General features: G+C 37.0%; 2 protein-coding genes across 5 annotated transcripts; both read left to right on the forward strand.

Moving 5' to 3' along the window:
- The first annotated feature begins 105 nt into the window (after positions 1 to 105).
- On the forward strand, positions 106 to 7,834 carry LOC100151335 (PI-PLC X domain-containing protein 1). Its single transcript, XM_087256840.1, has 7 exons — positions 106 to 358; positions 502 to 628; positions 3,511 to 3,641; positions 3,735 to 3,857; positions 5,163 to 5,324; positions 5,449 to 5,620; positions 7,155 to 7,834. The coding sequence occupies exons 2-7, from the start codon at positions 541 to 543 to the stop codon at positions 7,385 to 7,387; spliced, it is 909 nt and encodes a 302-aa protein (XP_087112966.1). The 5' UTR covers positions 106 to 358; positions 502 to 540; the 3' UTR covers positions 7,388 to 7,834.
- Positions 264 to 18,820, forward strand: zgc:64065. 4 transcript variants are annotated; one of them, XM_087255249.1, is made up of 7 exons: positions 264 to 358; positions 12,953 to 13,070; positions 13,480 to 13,610; positions 13,686 to 13,808; positions 14,922 to 15,083; positions 15,252 to 15,426; positions 16,715 to 18,820. In XM_087255249.1, exons 2-7 carry the CDS (start codon positions 12,983 to 12,985, stop codon positions 16,948 to 16,950), a joined length of 915 nt encoding a protein of 304 aa, XP_087111375.1. In that variant the 5' UTR covers positions 264 to 358; positions 12,953 to 12,982; the 3' UTR covers positions 16,951 to 18,820.
- Positions 18,821 to 19,189: the final 369 nt, after the last annotated feature.

Raw genomic sequence — 19,189 nt, forward strand, 5'->3', positions numbered from 1 at the left:
TTTGGAATGTCAGGAATTACAGTGAGGCAGCTTCCAGCAATAGAGACAATGGAGCAGATTAGATCACTTACCCCATCCAAAAAACACACCCCCATCCATGGCCCCATTCAGTGTTGGCGTGGTCTAAATGTGCTGTGTCTCTAAAAGTAGAGGAACTGAAAGAAAACTACGGAGTTACTCATTGAATATGAAGCACTTTGTAATGACCTGACGAGAGGGCGTTGCCTAAACATTTAAAATTGACGCAAACTAAAGTGACTGTTACACATAAAAAGGACACAAACGTTTGCATTCAGTCAATAAGCAGACGCTTTTCTCCAAAGCGACTTACAATTGAGGAGCAATTCAACAAGAACAGGTATGATCATATTTATCCTAAAGCTCTGCTTTGATAGCTTTAAACCACAAATGTTCAGTTGAAAAATTCATAGTCAAGTTTAAAACTTGTATTTTTATCTTTAAGCATTTCTATAAGCAGCTTATGATGCTTTTTTTCCTAAGCTACAAGGAGGATCATTAAACATCTGAAAGAACAGAAGAATGGCTGAAGCGGAAGGTCTTGCTGACTGGATGTCCAAATTGAATGAGACATTCACAACAGTCCCCTTGAGCCATATTGCAATTCCAGGTATGCAGTAGTAACTATAGCTAAAGCAATAGTACAGAACTGGCAGATTTTAAAGTCAGAATGAAATTTAAAATGTACTCTTATAATTTTTATTTTTTAAAAGGGCGGGGCTATCAGGGCGTGTCTCATTTTTGCCCTGCTTTTTTTGTCCATTCATCAATATTTTCATTTTGTTGTTGTTTTCAAACGACCCAATCAGTTCCCAAAAGACAAAATCAAGCATTGATTTGACACAAAATGGGAAGAAAATTACTATTTTAATTTCCATTTCATGGCAACTTTAATAACAATAGATTAATTCACTGCCATTTATACAGTGCATCCGGAAAGTATTCATAGCGCTGCACTTTTTCCACTTTTTTTTTATTACGGTCTTCTTCCTCAAAATTCTACACGCAAAATCCCATAATGACAATGTGAAAAAAAGATTTTTTGAAATTGTTGCAAATTTATTAAAAATAAAAAACCTGAAAAATCACATTTACAGCCTTTGCTCAATACTTTGTTGATGCACCTTTGGCAGCAATTACAGCCTCAAGTCTTTTGAATATGATGCCACAAGCTTGGCACACTCACACTTGAGGCACACTCATCAGATTGGATGGAAAGCGACGGTGTACAGCCATTTTCAGATCTCTCCAGAGATGTTCAACAGGATTTAGGTCTGGGCTCTGGCTGAGCCAGTCAAGGACATTCACCGAGTTGCTGTGAAGCCACTCCATTGATATTTTGGCGGTGTGCTTTGGGTCATTGTCTTGCTGGAAGATGAACCGTCGCCCCAGTCTGAGGTCAAGAGCACTCTGAAGCAGGTTTTTATTCAGAATGTCTCTGTACATTGCTGCATTTATCTTTCCCTCTATCCTGACTAGTCTTCAGTTCCTGCTGCAGAAAAACATCCCCACAGCATGATGCTGCCACCACCATGCTTTACTGTAGTGATGGTATTAGCCTGGTGATGAGCGGTGCCTGGTTGTCTCCAAACGTAACGCCTGGCATTCACTCCAAAGAGTTCAATTTTAGTCTCATCAGAACAGAGAATTTTGCTTCTTATGGTCTGAGAGTCCTTCAGATGCCTTTTTGGCAAATTCCAGGAGCGGAGTGGCTTTCGTCTGGCCATTCTCCCATACAGGCCTGACTGGTGAATTGCTGCACAGATGTTTGTCCTTCTGTAAGGTTCTCCTCTCTCCACAGAAGATTGATGGAGTTCAGACAGAGTGACTATCCGGTTATTGATCACCTCCCTGACTAAAGCCCTTTTCCCCCATCACTCAGCTTCTTCAAACATCTTCCCCTCACGGATGATGGAGGCCACTGTGCTTATTTGAACTTTCAGAGCAGCAGAAATGTTTCTGTATCCTTCCCCAGCTGTGTGCCTCGAGACAATCCCGTCTCTGCGGTCTACAGACAGTTCCTTTGTCTTCATGCTTGGTTTGTGCTTTGACATGCACTGTCAACCCTGGGACCTTATATAGACAGGTGTATGCCTTTACAAATCATGTCCAATCAACTGATTTAACCACTGGTGAACTCCAAATAAGCTGCTGAAACATCTCAAGAATGATCAGTGGAAACAGAATGTACCTGAGCTCCATTTAGAGCTTCACAGCAAAGGCTGTGAATACTTATGCACATGTGATTTTTCAGGGGGTTTATTTTTACTGAATTTGCAGCTATTTCAAAAAAAAAATTTTTTCACATTGTCATTATGGGGTATTGTGTGTAGACTGTTGAGGAAATAAATGAATTTATTTTGGAATAAAACTAGCATAAAAAATGTGGAAAAAGTGAAGCGCTATGAATACTTTCCAGATGCACTGTACATTTGGCTGACATTTGTATATAAACCAACCTTTATAGTAAGATTAACAAACTGTTACACACATATTAAAGCTTTACATCTTCTATAGAAAAAATTAACTGTATACATTAGAGTTTAGATTCTCTGCCCGAGCCCAGACTTACTTCCTGCCACTATCTTCGGGCCGAGCCGTGATCAAGCATTTGTGCAATTTTTTTTCAGTCATTACTTAATTAGCCTAATTGGGTAGAAAGCTTTGCAATTAGAAATATGATACGAATATTTTAGCAAAGTTGGCCTACACAACACGTGTGGGTCTACAAAGTTGCACAATTCGCAACGCTCTCCTGCAACAGTGTCTCCTCCACTGCCACACATTTACACCGCAAACGCAAGGAGAGCTAAAGCTGCATGTAGAGCAGAAACAGTGCATAAAAATCAGTGGATATTGTCAATGCATATATTGGGTAAAATTAATAATTGTTACTGTCATTCAATGTGGTTTGGCATGAACAACGGAAAAAATCAATCCAGCACTGAAATTATTGTGGCAATGCTGCTTTAGCTTTGCTCACGATCTGCACTGACGCACTGCTTCTGTGTGCGGTATGAAAGCTCTAATATTTATCAGTTAACATGGATGTTGAAAAAAAAAAAAAACATGCTCTACTCGCGCGTGCGGTGTGAAGGAGGCATAAAAACGAGGAGTTCCACAATGAACAGACACATGAAGCAGGCTTGCCATGGCAGAAAAAAGGATGATATCCATTCTGAATAAACAAACAATGCCGTTTACATGCTTTGTCTATCTTACATCATTCATTAAGATAATATAAACTAATATCTGTAGTTCAAACTTAGAATTTTAGTTGAGAATGTCTGTCATAACAGCTCACGTATTAAAAAATAGTCAGGTTTAAATCAGGCTCATAATTACAGTTAATGTGTCGAACCAGGCCAGACTTGTAAACAAGACGCACGGGTTCGGGTAGGGTCAGGTTTCATTGTATGGACCCAATCTAAGCTCTACACTCTGTGACTCTAGAAATTAGACAAAAATTGATACAAAACACATTTCTTTTAGGTAGCCACGATGCTATGGCCTACAGCTTAGACATGGACTCTCCAGTCCTGGAACCTGACAGTCTCAAACCTATGGACAACATGTTCAGTGCATTCTTAAGGCCCATTGTCAAGAAATGGGGCACCGCTCAGGTAAAATATCTATCAAAATACAATAATCGCACAGTCAATGATGATGAATCCATGATCCAGTCTTTGTGTTTATGTTTTCAATTAATCATCCAGGATAAAACCATCTCTGAGCAGCTTGATGCTGGTACGCGCTATTTTGATCTGCGGGTTGCTGGAAAGCCTGAATCCAGCGATTTCTTCTTCTATCATGGATTGTACACAACGATGACTGTGAAGGTTGTTGACCTGATTCAGTTTTTTGTTATTTAAATGAATTGAATTCAACAGGCTTACAAAAGGCTGCATTAATCATATATTAAAGTTATAGTTCACCCAAAAATATTTATTCTGTCATCGTTTACTCACTCTTTACTTGTTTCTTTCTTGAACACGAGAAGATATTATGAAGACCTCCATAGTCAGGGGCGCTAGGGGCTAGGAGGGTTGGGAGAAAGCTAGGACGATTTTAAATGGTCACGAAACACCAAAATGATGTTGACAGTCATATATGTGTCCCACGCTGCTAAAACACTATTAGGACACATATTTCACAAAGTGAAGTTTATGTATAAACTAATTTTGAGAGGAAAAAAAGGTGTTTACAGCCTGGTACAAAGAACGATTTTGGTTCATACAGCTAATATTACTCTTCATGACAACTGTGATGGGGGTGATTTTTTTTTTTTATAACTCATCAGTTTCCTTTCTATTAGGTTTTATTAAGTTTGCATAATTAAGGGCGTGGCCACTTGATTGACAGTTAGATCTCGCTGGTCGCCGTCACGTCACCTCAGCTGACTCCGGCAGATTAGCCACTGAACTCTGCATATTCATCGTATTTCTATTTTGTTATATGTGGCTTTACACAGTTGCCTTTTGGGATTATTTCCTACAATTAACAGATGATACGGCATGCTCTGTGCACTTAATTATGCTCACAAACCATTCACGTGGCCTCCATTTCCCATCTGAGTAAAGTTATATGCTTGTAAACCATCTCTATTGATGCATTTGTTTTATTTAATATCATTTATAATGTTCTTTAGAGCTGTTATGCACTCTAGAATCTGACAGATTGATTAGCTGTAGGCTCTAGATCAGTCATCTGAAGTGTTATCATACAGTGTTATGCTGGATTTCCTTGTATTTACTAACACACAGATTATATTTTAAGTGTTTGGAAGTCAAAATATATCGTATTTTAAATTTGCTAAAATGTAGACAGTGTTCTCTAGTGGATTTGTCCTCTGAAACATGCACTGAAATGTACCTGGAGAAACGTATTTGATGTTTTGCAAAAAATGCAGGCTGAGGCAGATATTTCCAATGAGCCTGGGTTATGCAGTTATTTGTAATTGTATATATTGTAAAAATGTATCATTATTCAAGAATTAATTCAATCAAAAATGACATTTTCTTGGAAAAAAACATCAGTCAATAGATATTTGCATATATACAAATATACAATATTTTAACTTTAATAGCATTTATTTCTGAATTCTGCAATAAAATGCGAAACTTATTGACTTTAAATCTCCACAGGAGGCAATGACAGAACTGAAGACATGGTTAGGACAGCACTCTAAGGAGGTCGTCATCCTTGCTTTCTCACATTTCAAGGAAATGTCAGCCGATCAACACACAGACCTGACCAACTTCCTCAAAGAGCACTTCAAAACCAAACTCTGTCCTAAGGCTAAAATGGTACGTACTGTACTGTAATCGTCTATGATAACTTCACATCCTTCACTCCTTAGCTTTTTGTAGAAGTCCTTCAGTCGATGTTTTAACCATTAAAACATTTTTCAACTTTTCCCTTTTTATAAAGCCTTCAATGAAGGACTGCTGGGAAAGTAGCTATCAGGTTATCCTCTCTTATGATGACAGAAATATTGAGGATCCTGTTTTGTGGCCTCGAATCGGGTACTGGTGGGCTAATAATTCAGACCCCAATGAGGTCATTTCATTCCTCGATAACAAGAAACAGACAGGCAGACCAGGTGAGTTTGAATGGCTTAAACAATTCACTTTCACCTAAAAGCCTATTTCAGGGGTGTTCAATCTTGCTCCTGGAGGACTAAAGTCATATTATAACAACACATGACGTGACAAGATTCCAGTGACAGGAAATTTGTCTGCACCAGATGTGACATGACATTTAATCACCAGAGCCATTCCAACACTATCTAACGGGCATTCGTCACTATTTGATTTTGTGGCAAATTTATATGAATTTGTACGATCCAATTCATACAATTTAGTAGGATTCGCTTATCCCACAATGATGAGTGGGTTTAGGAGTGGGGTTTGGTGCCATGCCTTCTTTTAAAATCTTACAAAATGATCATGAATTCATCACTAAACTGACAAAACGTAAAACTGTTATGTTTCCTCGTGAGATCAGGCTGGCCATTCAGAAGTGCCAAATAGTGGACTGCAATTCCAACAAAAAAGATATATAATCTAATTAAGTAAGGGATAAAGTACATGCAGCCAGTTGTTATTGTGGAATAAATCCAGATAAGAAAATTAAACTTACTTACAGTAATGCCTCCTTTCCACTGAGTGGTTCGGTACGGGTCACCTTTATCAGTGTTATGTCTCTGCTGCCCAATGTTACCAATTTAGGCCTTGTTTGGGTTTATAAACGATACAAAACATATACAGTCAGTACAAACCTCTCATTTTTATTCTTCACCAGCACATGCAACGATAGCATCTTGTTAAAGGCTAATTCCATCATTCCGAATTCATAATAGTCCAGAAGGTAATGATAATAATTAAACATGGCAGTTTGTTCATGTTTTAGTTTGCTGAAAGAATCATTTGCTCCTTTGTTTTTTCAGGTTTCTCCTTTGTTTTTTCACGATTGCCTCTCGCATTTGTCCTTTTTTGAAAGGATGTGAGAATTCCACATTAATATCATGAGCTCGAGTTCGTTATTTCATATATAGAAGCGTGGCGAGCGCAGCAAATAGAGCTCTCTAGAGAAAGTGAAACTGATCTCGCTTTTAGATGGCCTCGTCAACAAAACCAGGGCACACAGCAGATTCTGCTCTTCATCTTGGCTTTGTGGCTGTTCATCAACACGACGACAGGGTTTGTTTGCACTCTGGTCGACCATGGTTCATTATTATATGTACTGTATATATTATTACGGTGTAATGTCTGGGCTGTGTATGTAAAAAAAATGGTGCCTTCTTTGCTATGCTGGTGACGTTTCTCTGTAAACCAATAGCATTTAGCTGCATGTCTAGCTTCACTTTTTGGTACCCTTTTGTTGTGCTAGGTACCCTTTGGAAAGGGTACCCAAAAGTGGTACAGTACAGTTCGCTTTTTGGTACTGTTTGACAGCGGAAATTACCATAAAAGCGTACCGTATCGTACCACTCAGTAGAAACATAACACAAGAATACATTTAAATTGATATATTAATGATTATGGCTCATATGATAATTTAAAGTGTTTAAATTGAGTCAATATTTAAGTTAAATATGTTAACTTAGGCTTTACTTACGTCTGTTTGGTCCACAGAGGGATTGTTTGTTGCTGGTCTCAACCTGACTTTTGATGCGAATGACATGCTCCAGTACCTCACAACATCATTAAAAGAGAAGACCATGACGGCTTACCCTCTGTTGCTGGAATGGGTGAAGGAGCAACACCCAGGCTCGGGCACACAAAGCATCAACATCATCGCTGGAGATTTTGTTGGCGTGAACAGCTTTGCTCACGATGTCATTCAGCTCAACAATGCCAAAAACTAGTTCTTGAAGATCTAGTGCAGGGGTCACCAATCTCGGTCCTGGAGGGCTGGTGTCCCTGCAGGGTTTAGCTCCAACTTGCCTCAACACACCTGCCTGGATGATTCAAGTATACCTAGTAAGACCTTGATTAGCTTGTTCAGGTGTGTTTGATTAGGGTTGGAGCTAAAATCCAGTTTGGTGACCACTGATCTAGTGGTAGATACTGTTACATTTCGTGAATGAAAGAAAGAATATATATTGTAGTCTGTTAAATGGGGGTGTAATAAAGTGCTGCAGAGATGACATGTTTTGTTGGCCAAAATATGGAAATGTCAGCATTTTTGTTTTGATGTCAGTGTATTTTTTGAATGCTTTTTGGGGCAAGGCCTGAGATAAGGTCTCTAATGACAAGTGCAAGATATAGTCATGCTTTATTAATAAAATAAATAAAAAAATACCATCAGCAAACCTTCATCTTATGATTTTTTTAAAACTTCTACTTGTCTTGATTGTGCTTGCTGACAAGTTGCTAAATGGGACCACAGTGGCTAATGCGTTAAATTTAATCTAAACTGGAAAACTCCCTAGTCCACTTTTACAGTCTTGGAATCAACATGTACTGTACAGTTAAAGCTCAAAAATTGAAAAGTTTGAGATAAAGACTAAGAGTTTAGTGGCGAGGTTGGACTCTGATTGTGGTGTAGTTTGTTTATTACAGTCTTTGTTTAGCTTTTTACTTCTGACTGCCAGTTTATAAAAGTATTGTTCAGAAAATCTTATTGAATCAAATGTAAAAACCAAAATCAATATCATAAACTTATTTTCCATATAGGGTGTATTGTTCTGCAGTAATCCAAACGCTAAATGGAAAATGTTGGTATTGGTAGAGGTATCTGTGGTCATTTAGTGTTGGCCCAATAGAATTTAAATTTCCTTATGATTTTCTAACTTACCTAATGGCAAAGAAAACTTAACAGAGTGTACTTTTCATTTCTCATTTTCTTTCCCAAAAAAATATTATCTCAATTCTGGGTGAGTATACATTACCTCCTTCACAAAAAACACTTTTTTTTGTTGATGGTGAACGTATTACATATAAAGGTGATGTTTGAATGAACTTTCATTTTACAGTCATTAAAAAAATAAATGATACTTCATAAAAAATAAACAAAACAACATTTGAGGTGGAACAAACGTGCACCAGTTTGTTTTGGCTGTTTGGCTAAAAACAAACAAATTTTCAGATGATTCCTAACACTGTTGTCATTGATACTAAAGAAACAGAAAATGTCACAAGAGCGACATGAACATGGAAATTCTCTATGTTCTCGAACATCCACAACAAAACAAACACTGAATAAACATCCAACAATGTGTCTGACATGAAAACAATGCTCATTTTTCAGCTTTAGCGTCATTTTACAATCATTAAAAAATACAATTGAAATAATAATAAATTAAATATAATTAAATAATAATAATATAACAAGGTATCTGGTTATGCTAACTTACTGTTGGCTTCCTGGTCTTCTAACTTACCTGGTGGCAAAAAGAAAACTTAAGACTGTACTTTTAATCTCTCATTATCTTTCCCAAAAAGTATTACCTTAATTCGGCAGCACGGTGGCACAGAGGTAGCATGATCGCCTCACAGCAAGAAGGTCGCTGGCTCGATCCCCGGCTTGGCCAGTTGGCATTTCTGTGTGGAGTTTGCATGTGCTCCCCGTGTTCGTGTGGGTTTCCCCCGGGTGTTCCGGTTTCCCCCACAAGTCCAAAGACATGCGCTACAGATGAATTGGGTAAGCTAAATTGTCGGTAGTGTATGTGTGTGAATGAGTGTGTATGGATGTTTCCCAGTGATGGGTTGCAGCTGGAAGGGGATCTGCTGCATAAAACATATGCTGGATAAGTTGGTGGTTCCTTTCACTGTGGCAACCCCAGATTAATAAGGAGAATAAGCCAAGAACTAATGTATTATCTCAAATCTGGGTGAGTGAACGTTACTTCTTCACAAAAATCCCTTTTGTTGACAGTAAACATATAGGCTAAAGGTGATCTTTAAATTACCTTCATTTTGCAATCGTTAAATAAATAAATTAAACTTCATAAAAAATAAACGAAAGATTTGGCATGAAACAAACGTACGCCAGTTTGTTTTGGCTGTTTGGTGAAAAACAAACAAATTTTCAGACGCTCCCTAACACTTGTCATCCTGGAGAAGCAAAACATGAACATGAAAAATCTCTACGTTTTCGAACATCCACAACAAAACAAACACAAAATAGACATCCAGCAATGTGTCTGACATGGAATGACGTGAAGAAAAACACAAAAACAGTGCTAATTTTTTTTTTTTTTTTATAAGGAGAATAAGCCGAAAACTAATGTATTATCTCAATTCTGGGTGAGTGAACGTTACTCCTTCACAAAAATCACTTATTTTATTGACTGTGAACGTATCAGCTACATATAAAGGTGATCTTTAAATTACTCTTCATTTTGCAATCATTAAATAAATAAATTATACTTCATTAAAAAATTATGAAACCCAATATAGGGGTGAACAATTGTGCACTAGATTGTTTTGCATGTTTGGCATCCAAAAACAACCAAATTTTCAAATGGTGTCGGCACCAGTGGTGTGGTTAGTGCGTCGACACATGCACTCCGATGCTTAAGGCGACCCGGGTTCGATTCCCACTTCGCAGTCCTATGCCGATCCTTCCCCTCTCTGCTCCCCATGCTTTATTGAAGATAATATCTACTGTCCTATACATTAAAAGTGAAAACCCCGAAAAAAATATTAAAAAAAGAAAACATTTTCAAATGGCCCCTAAAACTGATGTCATCTATGCTGACAAAAAACAAATAGTGTCACGAGAGCGAAAACCTCTGAAAAATGAAGTTTACAATGCATGATGTAAGATGGGTAGACACATGTATGTGTGTACATGTAAGAGTGAAATACTGTATTTCATTATATAGTAACATAGTCGTTGTCTTATTTGGTAAACAAAATATGCTAAGTGGTGGTTCCTGTGAGATTTATACTAAATACAGTACAAAACAAACAATAAAGAATGATGCCGATCAAAAAGGTATAACACCTTTGATGATGGGTTATTATCATTATAAAGTCCCTTTGAGACATCCAAATTTAAAAAAAAAAAAGTTTGAGATTTTTTATTTAACCACATAGTGTATTATATAGACCAGGGGTGCTCAAACCTGCTTCTGGATATCTACCTTCCTGCAGATTTCAGTTGCAACCCTTTTTAAACACAACTGCATTTAATAATCAAGTCCTGTTTAGGTTCTAAATGATTGGTTCAGGTGTGTTTGATGAGGGTTGGATCTGAACTCTGTAGGAAGGTAGATCTCCAGGAACAGGGTTGAGCACCCCTGATATAGACCAAGGGTCACCAAACTCAGTCCTGGAGAATCAGTGTCCTGCAGATTTTAGCTCCAACCCTAATCAAACACCTGAACAAGCTGATCAATCTCTTACTAGATATACTTAAAACACCCAGGCAGGTGTGTTAAGGCAAGCTGGAGCTAAACCCTGCAGGGACAGCAGCCCTCCAGGACCTAGATTGGTGACCCCTAATATAGACCTTAGGCCAGTGGTTCTCAAACTGTAAGTTTGAGATGAAATTCATTCCTCTAATTATATTAAAACATCAGAATTTCATTATTTGACATTATGTTCATATAGGTCTGATTCAATCTTATGGGACATCAAAGGTACTTTATAGTGATAATGACCCTTAAATGCATTCTGTTACAGTTTAATTTTAGAAAATAATCATTGTGCTTTGTTGTTAATTCATACATCAGGGACCGTATATTCTCTTTATATATTCATATTCTCTTTCGTTTTCCTAAACGAGTTTGTTTGCCCATGCTGCAAACTTCCATCGTTTGCTAAATTTAAAAAGAAAAAAAAACTGCACTTAAGGAAGTGTATCAGCTGAGTTGGCGAGATTTACAAGATCTGTTTGTCAAGGGTGAAGCAGTTCAGATTGAATAAAAAAGCCAAATAAGGGGTTTTACAGAGAAGTTAAAAACACTGCTGATATATTGAAAAAAATCTTTTAATTTGTTCATCAAAGGCTTCACTGTAAAACCCAACAGTCAATGTTATCAAATGAAATTGAACTCAGTGTTGAAGGTAATGAGTTAATTAAATACCTCATTACTTCAACTTAAATGGAGTAAGTTCAGAGTACTCGTATTAGTTTTTAACACAAATGGTTTGTAGCAATTGGTTTCCTCAGACGGTTTGAGTCGCCTTAACTTATTGGGTTTTACAGTACTCAATTGGTTTGAGTTCTCATCATCTATGGGGTTTTAATGTGCTCAAATTGCTTTTACTCTAATGGATTAAGTTCACAGTACTCATTAGGATTAAACTTAAATGGTTTTTTGCAATCAGTTTCCTCAAATGGCTTGAGTTACCTTAACTTATTGGGTTTTACAGTGTGGATATACATTAAATGTAAGAAACATTCAATTCAATGTTGTTGAAACCAGTTGCACTGCTTATTGCTAATGGCAATCATGGACTCAGGAAACGCAATTTTAAAAAGCATTTATTTGGAATTAATTTTTTATAATTTTTTTCAGTTTTGTTGGAATATTCTTCTGAATATTTGCTGGGAAAATGGACAATAGGGAAAGACTATGTTTTATACTGAATATTTTTAAGAACATGTTATTTTACACTCTACAACTCATTGATTGGTTGACTTTGCTTTTAAAACAGTGAGTTAACCTCTTCTTCTTCTTCTTCTTTGGCCTTAGTCCCATATGGTTGCGGGGTCGCAAAAAAAACAACTTTTTTTAAACATTCCGACTGGCCTGTCGTCAGGGCCTGTCACCCTCATACACTCATACCACTGACAATTTAGCCTACCCAATTTACCTGCAGCATGTCTTTGGACTGTGGGGGAAACCGGAGCACCCGGAGGAATCCCACGCGAAGGCAGGGAGAACATGCAAACTCCTCACAAAAATGCCAACTGCATGGCTCATTACATTTTTTGTAATAAGTTTGAAAAGTCAGGAACAACAGTGAGGCAGCTTCCTTCAATAGAAAGTCAACTGAACGGTTCGTTAGATGGTTAGATCATTTACCCTGTCCAATCCACACCCTATCCATGCCTCCCTTCAGTGTTGGCGTGGTCTAAATGTGCTGTGTCTCTAAATGTAGAGGAACTGAAAGAAAACTAGAGAGTGACCCACTGAATATGAACCACTTGACCTGACGAGAGGGCGTTGCCTGAACTACATATAAAAACGACGCAAACTAAATTTAGGTGATTTGTACACATAAAAAGCACATAAACGTTTGCATTCAGTCATTTAGCAGATGCTATTCTCCAAAGCGACTTACAATTGAGGAACGATTCAACAAGAACAGGTATGATCATATTTATTTTAAAGCTCTGATTTGATTGTTTTAAACCACAAGTGTTCGGTTGAACAATTCATAGCCATGTTTGAAAATTGTATTTTTATTTTCAAGCATTTTTATTTTCTATCAGCAGCTTATGATTGATCAGATGCTATTTTCCTATATTTCAGTTTATTTTCCTAAACTGAAAGAACAGAAGAATGGCTGAAGCGGAAGGTCTTGCTGACTGGATGTCCAAATTGAATGAGACATTCACAACAGTCCCCTTGTGCTATATTGCTATTCCAGGTATGCAGTAGTAACTAGCTAAAGCAATAGTACATAGCTGACAGGTTTTAAAGTCAGGATGAAATTAAAAATGTACTCTGCTTTTTGTCCATTTTTTAATACCTCCATTTTGTTAGCAATGCCTATTTTCAAACTATCGGATCGATTCCTAAAGGACAAAATCAAGAATCGATTTAAGCAGATGTACATCATTGGAAGAAAATGACCATTTTAACTTCTATTTCACTGCAACTTTAATAACGATAATTTAATTCACTGCCATTTATACATTTGGCTGGCATTTGTACATAAATCGACATTTAGGATTTACAAACTATTATACACATATTAAAGCTTTTCATCAAGTGAACACACGGTACTCTATGATGAAAAATGAGACAAAAACTGAAACAGCACACATTTGTTTTAGGCAGCCACGATGCTATGGCCTACAGCTTAGACATGGACTCTCCATTGCTGGAACCTGACAGTCTAATAACTATGGATTTGATATGCTGCGGTTGCTGTAGGAGCATTGTCAAGAACTGGAGCATCACTCAGGTAAAATACCTATAAGTACACAGTCAGTGATGTGATCCAGTCTATATGTGTTTATGGTTTCAATTGATCATTCAGGATAAAACCATCTCTGAGCAGCTTGATGCTGGTATGCGCTATTTTGATCTGCGGGTTGCTGGAAAGCCTGGGTCCAGCGATTTCTTCTTCTATCATGGATTGTACACAACGATAACTGTGAAGGTTGTTGACCTGATTCTGTTTTTTGTTATTTACATAAATTAAATTCAAAAGGCTGTATTAATCAGAAATTAAATTGATAGTTCTCCCAAAAGTGTCAATTCTACTCACCTCTTGTTTCTTTCTTGAACACAAGAAGATATTATGAAAACCTTCATACTAATTGTTTTCCTACTATGGAAGGCATAATTATGCAACACAGTCTCATTGGAAAAATGAGCTTCAGTCTACATTTCAGTGAAACCGCAAAAACCCACTTCAACATACGTTTGACTGCAGTTCAAATGAACCCTGTGGGGCTGTATGACACCAACAACTTTTGTTCCTTTTCACACAAATTATATTTACAGGGACAAATTATTGATGAATAAAAGATTCATTTTGTAGAGTTCTTTGCAAAATACCACAATATGTTTGCCTCACCCGTATCTCCTTACTGACAAATGTTCTAGCGTGATTAGTTTACTTGGTAGCTCACTTTGTATGGAGTGATCGTTGTGAAGCAGAGGGCTCAAGTTCGAATCTGGTAAAACATGGTTCCACGGAAGAAAAAAAAAGAAATGTAAAAGCAAGGTGGTCGTAGTCCACTATTCTCTTACTGTTGCTTATGAAAACACAAGGTTTGTTAGTAATGGGAAGGGTTTAAGGGTCAGTGGTCCACAAGGGGATCTGTACGACAAGCCCCAGCTTCTCATGGGCTTGTACAAGAAGGGCGTGTATCTGAAATGTACAACAAATCATATTCAATGTGATGTATTTCAGATTTGCAAAACTGTACACAGCGTCCTCTAGTGGATTTGTCATCTGAAACATGCACTGAAATGTACCCAGAGTAACGTATTTGATGTTTTGCAAAAAATGCAGGCTGAGGCAGATATTTCCAATGAGCCTGGGTAATGCAGTAATTTGTAATTGTATATATTGTATAACTGTATCATTATTCAAGAATTAATTACATTTAAAAAAAAATTCTTGGAAAATGAACATTAGGCAATAGATATTTGCATATATAGAAATATACAATATTTTTAGTTTTCAATTATTTTTAAGTTTTTTGTAATTTATTTCTGAATTCTGCAATAAAAAGCGATTCTTATTGACTTCAAATCTCCACAGGAGGCAATGGAAGAAGTCGATACATGGTTAGGAAAGCACTCTAAGGAGGTAGTCATCCTTGCTTTCTCACATTTCAAGGAAATGTCAACTGAACAACACACAAAGCTGATGACGTTCCTCAAAGACCATTTCAAAGCCAAACTCTGTCCTGACGATGGAATGGTACGTATTGTACTGTATCATTCATGATAACCATCCATCACATCCTTCACTCTTCAGCAGTTAAGAACTGAGAAATAATTCATTCATTGACCTCAGCTTTTTGTAGAAGTCCTTCAGTCAATGTTTTAACCATTGAAACATTTTTCAACTTTTCCCCTTTTTATGAAGCCTTCACTCAAGGACTGCTGGGATAAAGCCTATCAGGTTATCCTCTCTTATGATGACAGAAATCGAAAACAGGATCGTGTTTTGTGGCCTGGAATTAAGTACTGGTGGGCTAATAATTCAGACCCCAATGAGGCCATTTTATTCCTCGATAACAAGAAACAATCAGGCAGACCAAGTGAGTTTAAATGGCTTACTTTCACCTAAAAGCCTATTTCAGGGGTGTTCAATCTTGCGGGCTAAAGTTTTGTTATAACAATACAAGAAATAATAAATGCAAATATTATTAAATACAAATATTTAATCTCCACAGCCATCCTCAGGGCAATTCGTAACTTTTTGATCTAGTGGCTAACTCATATAAATTTGTACGATCTTTTGGGTTATCACCCAATGGCAGTGGAGTTTAGGGGTGGGATTTGGTTGCTCCCTTTAAAAATCATACTAAATGATCATGAATTCACATGCATTAGCCACTGACAAATTGTAAAATAGCTAAGTTTCCTCATAGGATCAGGCTGACTATTCAGAAGTGCAGAACAGTCGTTACAGTCACCAGCGATCTTGCCTATGCAGTTCGCTGGAGAACTAGAAGATTCAGTCATGCACCACTTACACACCTGGCCAAGAGCCTGTCTGATTGCAAACACTCACAGCTGAAGCTGCTCATGAGCTGATTACATGGACTATAAAGTTAGCACACAAACACACAGAAGTTGCTAAGTCTTGTTGTGCAGTATTGTGAACATTACATTTTGACCCTCACTTTGTTTTGTTTTTTTCTGTCTGTCTGACCATCTGCCTGTGTATTCGACTATGACTCTAGATTTGCCTACATACATCTGTTTGCTCCTGATTGTGATTGTTGCTTGCCTGACCATTCTTGTTAATAAATCCTGCATTTAGATTCGAACTCCATTGTCAATGCCCATTCACATTACAATAGTGTACTGCAACAAAAAAGACAGGTTTATAATCTAAGTAAGGGATAAAATACATCCTGCTGGTTTTGATTGCAATACAATAACGATATTTTGTTGTTGTTGTTATTAATGTTTACTTAATACATTGTCCACTACTAGGAACAGATTTGGGGTCTGATTCTTAAATCTACATCGAAACTTTAATAAAAGTGAAAGTACACAAGAATACATTTAAATTGATTTATTAATGATTATGGCTCATATGATCATTTAAAGCAGTGGTCACCAAACTTGTTCCTGGAGGGCCGGTGTCCTACAGATTTTAGCTCCAACCCTAATCAAACACACCTGAACAAGCTAATCAAGGTCTTACTAGGTATACTTGAATCATCCAGGCATGAGGCAATTTGGAGCTAAACCCTGCAGGGACACCGGCCCACAAGGACCGAGGTTTGTGACCCCTGATTTAAAGTGTTTAAATTGAGTCAATATTTAAGTTAAATGTGTTAACTTAGGCTTTACTTACGTCTGTTTGGTCCACAGAGGGATTTTTTGTTGCTGGTCTCAACCTGACTTTTTATGGGTGTAGCATTTTCTCGAACCTCACAGCCTCATTAAAGGAGAAGACCGTGACGGCTTACCCTTTGTTGCTGGATTGGGTGAAGAAGCAACGCCCGGGCTCAGATACACAAAGCATCAACATCATCGCTGGAGATTTTTTTGACGTGAACAGCTTTGCTCAAGATATCATTCAGCTCAATGATGCCAAAACCAATTAATGAAGATCTAGTGGACAGAGGTAGATACTGTTACATTTCATGAATGAACGAAATAATATATATTGTAGTCTGTTAAATGGGGGTGCATTAGAATGCTGCAGAGATGACATGTTTTATAGGCCAAAACATCTACAGTTGGAACCAGAAGTTTACATACACTCTAAAAAAAGGAACATAACCATTTAAAAAAATGTCTGATGGTAATCATACTATATTTTAGGTCCGTTAGGATTACCTAAATGATTTACATTTGCTAAATGTCAGAACAATGAACACTTTTTTTTTTTAGAATTTTTTTATTAATTTCTTGACAGTCAAAAGTTTAAATACATTACCTTGGTATTTTTTAGCTTTGCTTTTAAACTGTATAACTTGGATTAAATGTCTTGTGTATCCTTCTGCAAGCTTCTCACAATAGTTTGAAAGAATTTTGGCCCATTCCTCCAGACAGAATTGGTGTAACTGTGTCATATTTGTTAGCTGCCTTGCTCGCACACGCTTTTTCAACAAATTTTCTATAGGATTGAGATCAGGGCTTTGTGATGGCCACTCCGAAACATTCACTCTTTTGTCCTTAAAACACATTTTAACTAATTTGGCAGTATGCTTAGGGTCATGGTCTGTTTGGAATACCCATTTGTGGCCAAGTTTTAATTTCCTGACTGATGTCTTAAGATGTTGCTTCAGTATTTCTACATAATGTTCTTTCTTCATGATGCCATCTATGCTGTGAAGTGGACCAGTCCCTCCTGCAGCAAAACAGCCCCACAACATGATGCTGCCGCCCCCATACTCCACAGTTTGAATGGTGTTCCTATAGGCTTGTAAGCTTCCCCTTTGTCCTCCAAATGTAACACTGGTCATTATGGCCACACAGTTAGATCTTAGTTCCATCAGACCACAGGACATGTCTCCAAAAATTATTCATTTTCTCAGTGTAATTTAACAAATTGTAATCTGGCTTTTTTGTTGATTCTGGCTCATTAATTTTCCCATGTTGTCACAAAAGGAAGCAGTGTGTTTGAGGTTTTCCCTAAATACTATTCTACTGCTGTGCCTCCAATTAACTCAAATGTTGTCAAATGTTAGCCAATCAGAAACGTCCAAAAGAAAAGTTATAACAATTTATCAAAAAATATCTCTCTCATTATTCTGCTATTAAGCATGACAGAAACGAATTTGATAATCCTAATTTACCTAAAAGAGAAAAAGTTTAGACACATTAACATCTGACTTTTTTATATGGTTATGTGCCTTTTTATCCAGTGTATGTAAACTTCTGGTTTCAACTGTAAATGTTAGCATTTTTGCATATCCTTTGTTTTGAAGTCAGTGTCTTTTTTCAAATGCATTTAGGGGCAAGGCCTGAGATAAGGTTTCTAATGACAAGCACAAGATGTATTCATGCTTTATTAATAAAATAATTAAATAATACCATCAGCAAACCTTGTCTTGATAAAGACTGTGCTTGCTGACAAGTTGCTAAATGGGACCACAGTGGCTAATGCGTTGATTGTGGAGTAGTTTGTTTGTTACAGCCTTTGTTTCGCTTTTTACTTCTGACTGCCAGTTTCTAAAAGTTTTGTTTAGATAATCGTATTGAATCAAATGTAAAGACCAAAATCAATATCATATAGGCCTATGAATCAAATTAATATCATAAACTTGTTTTCCATATAGGGTGTATTGTTCTGCAGTAATCCAAACGCTAAATGGAAAATGTTTGTATTGGTAGAGGTATCTGTGATTATTTAGTGTTGGCTTTTATAGTTTTACAGCCGACTCATCACAATTTAAATTCCTTGATGGTTTTCTAACTTACCTGATGGCAAACAGAAAAAATAAAAATAAAAAACAGACTGTACTTTAATCTCTCATTTTCAGTACACTTTTTAAAAAGGGCAAACATGGTACAGGAAAATACGAGTTTGTGGACAGGAAGAGACACTTGAACATATTATATTACACAGCATGAAGTATGAATATGAAAGGAGGACTATTAGTAGGAATTTAGAAGAGATAAAAGTTCAATTTAAATTAAATGAAATTTTACAAAATAGCTTGAAAAAGTAATGTTATATGTTTTTACTGCAGTATCTAAAAATACTCATGTGTGGGAGAGGATTTAATAAAAGAAAGGGGTAAGTCATAATGATCCTCACTCCATACCAGTTGGTGGCAGAAATACACTATTCTGTTGTCAACCGGCAACAAATTTAGAATTAGAAGAACAAACGTG

This window comes from Danio rerio, chromosome 6 (assembly GCF_052040795.2).
Source record: "Danio rerio strain M-AB ecotype USA chromosome 6, GRCz13ab, whole genome shotgun sequence".
Taxonomy (NCBI): domain Eukaryota; kingdom Metazoa; phylum Chordata; class Actinopteri; order Cypriniformes; family Danionidae; genus Danio; species Danio rerio.